This window comes from Entelurus aequoreus, linkage group LG07 (assembly GCF_033978785.1).
Source record: "Entelurus aequoreus isolate RoL-2023_Sb linkage group LG07, RoL_Eaeq_v1.1, whole genome shotgun sequence".
Taxonomy (NCBI): domain Eukaryota; kingdom Metazoa; phylum Chordata; class Actinopteri; order Syngnathiformes; family Syngnathidae; genus Entelurus; species Entelurus aequoreus.
Genome location: NC_084737.1, coordinates 52,349,465 through 52,356,365, shown reverse-complemented (window position 1 = coordinate 52,356,365; position 6,901 = coordinate 52,349,465). Strand labels below are relative to the sequence as shown.

Below are 6,901 nucleotides of genomic sequence, written 5' to 3'. Positions count from 1 at the left end.
AGGATTGTATTGTTTGGACTAACTGAACACAGTTTTGATGTACTGCTGTGTTTGCTGGTTATAATAACCATATGACAAAAATAAATAACCCTCTTGCAGCAGTTGTAAAAAAAGGCCACTGAATGCTTCTCGGCGTGTGTGTGAGTAGCAAACTCAACGTTCGCCATAGTGTGTTCAGACCACCATGCATTGACATTACCATAGAGTTGCACACAGAGTTCCTTGCTCAAATGTCTGCTCATGCTGACGGTTTAATTCAACTGCACGCTTATAGTGAACATGTCACAGCATTGCTACCCGGATGCGGACGGGCCCCTGTGAGCAAGGCTAGCGAGAATGAAATGAAGTAGGAAAAGTGCCTCAATCCAATGTTGGATTTCAAAGGCAATGGCCACAGAAGCTCGCAGTCAATGGTTACCAACTTCACCACGGACTACTGAGCACTACTAATTTACACAGACTGACTGATTGGGATGTTTTTGAACAAGAACACCATTTTTGTGCTGTGCAAGAACGGTTCTAAGGAGATGAAATAGCAGCCTGTTAAAACCAACCCTTTACAATTTATCTGTACATGAACACTTATAAAGGAACTGAAAATGTGTCTTACTCTATGACAAACTCCACATGGGATCGTACAGTGGTACCTCAACTTAAGAGTGTTTTCAGATAAGAGCAGTCTTTCAGCTAATTGTTATGCTTTAAGTTGCAAGTAAAAATGTGAGCTACAAACATCCCACCAATAATTGGCATAGCAAATGTTACAGTGAACCTCAGAAGATGCGCCTAAAACATCTGGGGCCTCGTGTATTAGGCATGCGTACTCACTAAAACCACCGTACGCCCTTTTTCACAGCAAAGTTGACATACAGTCGTGGTCAAAAGTTTACATACACTTGTAAAGAACATAATGTCAGGGCTGTCTTACATTTATAATCATTTCTACAACTCTTATTTTTTTGTGATAGAGTGATTGGAGCACATACTTGTTTGTCACAAAAAACATTCATGAAGTTTGGTTCTTTTATGAATTTTTTATGGGTCTACTGAAAATGTGAGTCAAAAGTATACATACAGCAATGTTAATATTTGGTTACATGTCCCTTGGCAAGTTTCACTGCAATAAGGCGCTTTTGGTAGCCACCCACAAGCTTCTGGTTGAATTTTTGACCACTCCTCTTGACAAAATGGGTGCAGTTCAGCTAAATTTGTTGGTTTTCTGACATGGACTTGTTTCTTCAGCATTGTTCACATTTGACATCACATGGACAAAGATAAGACCTTCTGGAGGAAAGTTCTGTGGTCAGATGAAACAAATATTTAGCTGTTTGACCACAATACCCAGCAATATGTTTGGAGGAGAAAAGGTAAGGCCTTTAATCCCAGGAACATCATGCCTCCCGTCAAGCATGGTGGTGGTAGTATTATGCTCTGGGCCTGTTTTGCTGCCAGTGGAACTGGTGCTTTACAGAGAGTAAATGGGACAAAGAAAAAGGAGGATTACCTCCAAATTCTTCAGGACAACCTAAAATCATCAGCCCGGAGGTTGGGTCTTGAGCGCAGTTGGGTGTTCCAACAGCACAATGACCCCAAACACACGTCAAAAGTGGTAAAGGAATGGCTAAATTAGGCTAGAATTAAGGTTTTAGCATGGCCTTCCCAAAGTCCTGACTTAAACGTGTGGACAATGCTGAAGAAACAAGTCCATGTCAGAAAACCAACAAATTTAGCTGAACTGCACCAATTTTGTCAAGAGGAGTGGACAAAAATTCAACCAAAAGCTTGTGGATGGCTACCAAAAGCGCCTTATTGCAGTGAAACTTGCCAAAGGACATGTGACTAAATATTAACATTGCTGTATGTATACTTTTCACCCAGCAGATTTGGTCACATTTTCAGTAGACCCATAATAAATTCATAAAAGAACCAAATTTCATGAATGTTTTTTTTGTGACAAACAAGTATGTGCTCCAATCACTCTATTACAAAAAATAAGAGTTGTAGAAATGATTGGAAACTCAAGACAGCCATGACATTATGTTCTTTACAAGTGTATGTAAACTTTTGACCACGACTGTAAATCAAAAGTGAACTGAGCATGGAAATGTGTGCTGCCTCACGCCAACTTGAGGAATGTGCCCACTTGGTGTCACATGGCTGCTACCACAAGTAGTTCTCCTGTGGTGTAATAATACATTGAGTAATCAAAGGAGTCAAAGTCTTTCATATCTTCTTTGAATGCCAGTATGTTTAAATGTAAAACATTGCAAACAAAATATTACATCATCAGGCTACTGTATGAACACATTTTGTTGTAAGTTATAACAAATTATATTTAACTTGGGGTAATCAGAGTCACCCACCTCTTCTAAAGTTTTACGTAATATTGCAGCCACTATCTTTTCAGACAGGAAGAGCGCTACTTTATTTTCGGTCCCCTCGCTTGTTTGGGACATATCCATCTTCTTCTTCTTCACTTTTTCCTGATGTAGTAGTTAAATGGGGGCGTGGACAGGGAGTGGCCAGCTGCACTCCAACATTTCTAGATTTGAGCCTACACTATTTTTTTGTAGGAAATTAACACAATTCTTAATACATGAGGCCCCTGGTCTTACTCTTTAGCATTAGTTTTTAGCTGGAGATCAGCATTACTTTGTTTTCCAACAATGGGAAGGAAGAAAGTGAGCGTGAAGGACAGTGCTGAGAAGAAGTGGCTGTTATGCACTGAATTAAAGAAATAAATAATCAAAAACATGACAGTGTGTGCCCTACTTGACATAGCAATTCAAGCGTATAACTGCTAGTCTGCACCGTACTGAAGCAAAACACTCCTCAAACATCTGTTTACGCCCCTTCACCTGTCCTGCTATTATGCTACAAAAACTACTGCTATTGTGCTGCCTATGTATGTACCAGAAGTGACCTGCACCACCACAATATGCTCCAAAATATTGTTGACAAGTATAACTGATAATAATAATAATAATAATAATAATAATAATAATAATAATAATAATAATAATAGATTTTATTTGTAAAAAGCACTTTACATTGAGTAAACAACCTCAAAGTGCTACAGTGTATTAAAAAAAATACAAATAAAAAGATAATAAAAATTTAAAAAAATAAAAACTACAACAGCCAAATAGCTAGAAGTAGTATGCACATATATAAAAAAAATGATGTTATTATGACAATGATAATACAGATTGATTGATGTATAGATTAATTGATTGATTGAATGAGTCTAACGCCAGCCAAAGATGTTAAAATAATATCTAAACAGCAAACATTTATCCATGAAAATATATAGAAGCTGCTGATGGTGTGTTTGACGGCAAAGCATCTGGAAGGAGATACTGTAGAAGTCCACTCTCTAAGGTAATATTGTACATTATCATAACATTACTTCATAAAACTACTGTAGTTGTTAGTAGCACATTTGTCATTTTTTCATACTCTATTTTTTATCTAAGACTATGTTTACGGCAGCACGGTGGACCAGGGGTTAGTGCATGTGCCTCACAATACAAAGGTCCTGAGTTCAATCCCGGGCGCGGTGTCTTTTTGTGTGGAGTTTGCATTTTCTCCCCGTGACTGTGTGGGTTCCCTCCTGGTACTCCGGCTCCCTCCCACCTCCCAAAGACATGCACCTGGGGATAGGTTGATTGGCAACGCTAAATGGTCCCTAGTGTGTGAATGTGAGTGTGAATGTTGTCTGTCTATCTGTGTTGGCCCTGCGATGAGGTGGCGACTTGTCCAGGGTGTACCCCGCTTTCCGGCCGAATGCAGCTGAGATAGGCTCCAGCACCCCCCACAACCCCGAAAGGGACAAGCGGTAGAAAACGGAAAGACGGACTGACTATGTTTACACGGCAGGCCAAAGTGGAACAAATCTCACTTTTTCGAAATCTGATTTTTTTACCCGATGACTGTTTGGTTTACAGGTAACATGCGATCTTTATCAGACTCCAGTATAAGTGCGCACATGCCCCAACGTGGCCTCGACAATTTTGTAAATGAACAAAGAAGAGGCTACTACACGAGAAAACATGGACGCCACATCAGCTTGTTCGGGGGTTTGTGCCGTGGCTGTTGTGTGTGATTAAGATAAAATTGCCAACATTGCAATTATTTTCAATGTTGCACTGTTGATTTCATATACAAATGTTTTGAGTTAAGAGCCCTGTCACAGAACCAATTAAGCTCCTAAGTTGAGGTACTACTGTACTTGTACACAAAAATACACTTTTATCTTAAAGAAGTGATATTGGTTTAAAGCATCAAAACCAAGTCTGTCCTGCAAACCTCCACCCAGAACAAGTCTTGCAAAGGGAATGTGATCGTCAAAAGAGACAGCTATGTGAGGTTTTTTGTGTGATTTTGTTTAGCGAGCAGTAAACAGATGCTCCGCGTTTATGAGTTTTTAGCTTTCCTCGCGCGTGGTGATGTCTTCTCATCAGGCTTCACAATTCCATTGGTGGCTCCTCCTGAACACAAATACCAGAATTAGAGCAGTGTAGTAAAGGAAATAACATAACAACTGCAACTAACGAACTGGAATGGATGACAGGAATTTGACATTGCTAATGAGGACAAGTGGACCTTTAAAGGAGAACTGCATTTTCTTTGGAAGCGTCTTTTTGTGTTCTCTCCATTTCCGGGTCCTAAATGGCTGTCAAAGTGTACCAACTTGTGGGAATACGTCCTCAGACTTCTTCTGTCCAAGTGAGATGCATGATTTAAAATGTTACAACAAAAACTTCCAGGGAGCAAGGAAGCTAGGAAACACCTCGCCAGTCGATCAAATACTTTGTCTGCGTTAGCGCTAATAATAACAATGTTACTAATACTTGGTTAATATTCAAATCACGAAATGTAAATGGAGTATTGTTGGCGGTTTTTCAATGGTTATTTATTAAATTTCATGGGCGAAATAGAGGACCTCCCTTTGGCTCCATTTCCAAGTTACAAAGCATAAAAAAAATCCATCCGTTGTCATGTCTTTCATACACTGCAAAAAGTCAGTGTTCAAAAACAAGAAAAAAAAATACAAAAATTAGGGGTATTTTACTTGAACTAAGCAAAATTATCTGCCAATAGAACAAGAAAATTTGGCTTGTCAAGACTTTCCAAAACAAGTAAAATTAGCTAACCTCAATGAACCCCAAAATACCATAAAATAAGTATATTCTCACTAACAAGTGCACTTTTCTTGATAGAAAAAAAAAAAAATGAGACCTTTTTTCTCAATATGTTGAAAAATATTCTTAAATTAAGTAAATGCTAGTGCCATTATCTTGACATAATGATATGCGGCATTACATTTCTTGAAACCAGCAAACTTATACTAAAACTAGTTTATTGTTCTTAATGGAAAGGCAACAAGGCAACCGCTTGTTACTCTTGGGGTCTCCTAGCCACTCAGGCAAATCATATTGTCTAAAAATGCATTTTTCCATCGATAACATGACATCATCGCGCCAAGTGCGTGCTCTTTCAGTCAATTAGTGCACAAGAGATATATGTATATATATATATATATATATATATATATATATATATATATATATATATATATATATATATATATATATATATATATATATATTTTATATATTTTTTTATTGTCATTTTGAAGAATTTATCTAAATGTGCATGAACTATTTCTGTTCAAAATAGTTTGAAATGTCACATGTGAAATGTTTAAATATTAACTGGCCGTTTACTGTACTGTGCCGACTGTACTACTATATGAGTATGTGTTTTCTATTGTTTCATTGAAAATAAAACAGCAAAGTCCATTTGGCTGTCATCTGTTTTAATTATGAGTCACAATTGTGTCAAAGTCATGATTTTTTTGTTCATGCTTGAAATAAGAAATTATTACTTTAAAAAAAGTAGTTTTATACTTGTGAGTGTTGATGACACAGCTTTGCAAAAGTTGATATTCTAGTTTCAAGCATGTTTTACTCAATATAGGTCATAACATCTCAGCAACAAGCTGTAATATCTTACTGAGATAATTTAGGAGCAAAACACTTAAAACAAGTAAAACACTCTAACATAAAATCTGCTTAGTGAGAAGAATTATCTTATCTTGCAGTTCCCCTTTAAAGTACCAGTAGAGGGTAAAAACATGTTGACTTTAAAAGCTTAATTGTGTTTCATTGTATCCATTAAACCATATCCACTTGTATTTGCAATCCGCAAACTATGTGAAAATAAACATCACAAAATGCCACAAATTCAGTCAGCCATTTTGAATATTCCGCTCTAAGTATATCCGTAAATTCTACGTCATGATAGGAACGCTTCTGCACTCTGACCATATAAGGGCTGCCAAGCTTCACGCTTTGAGTCAGAGAGTAATGAAATTTGACCCTTTCTCACGCCACTCTTGGCATTTCTCACGCTTATATTTCCCCCTTCACAACTCAATATATTTTTATACTAAAAAACTTTTTTCCTCGTGACATTTCATAGTTTGAGTACTGATTGATTGACAGAACAAACCAATCAGTCCATAAATTACTGTGCCTAAATCCAGCCAACCACGGAAGGCACCATGTGTAAACCAATCAGAAGCAAAGTAAGGCAGGTCTCGGCATCTCAATCTTTCACACATACCTCACTCGGTGCAGTGTTGTCAACTTTCTCGCTAAATCTAGTTTTTTTTCTTACTCCTTTTAGTGACTTTCATTCTCAAAAGCGACTAGCGACAAATCTAGCAACTTTTTTGGGATGTTTCGGAGATATAAAAGCGTGCATCACTCTATCTAATGTCAAAGGTGATAAGTGGCAGCTGAGCCTTCCCTCACTAGCGGTCCCCTGACTACTGCTCTTAGACAGCTTGTACTGAAGACACATTTTGTTGTACTTTTAAGTGCAATTACAATTA

General features: G+C 37.6%; 1 protein-coding gene across 2 annotated transcripts in view; it reads right to left on the bottom strand.

Annotated features, from left to right (window-relative positions):
- Positions 1–2,054: 2,054 nt before the first annotated feature.
- Positions 2,055–6,901, bottom strand: part of zgc:113278 (Translocating chain-associated membrane protein 1-like 1-like) — a 46,266-nt gene continuing 41,419 nt past the window's right edge. For both annotated transcript variants that reach the window (XM_062053904.1, XM_062053905.1), the window contains exon 11: positions 2,055–4,490. In XM_062053904.1, the coding sequence (XP_061909888.1) occupies positions 4,417–4,490 (74 nt within the window). In that variant the 3' untranslated portion in view covers positions 2,055–4,416. The remainder of the gene's footprint in view (positions 4,491–6,901) is intronic.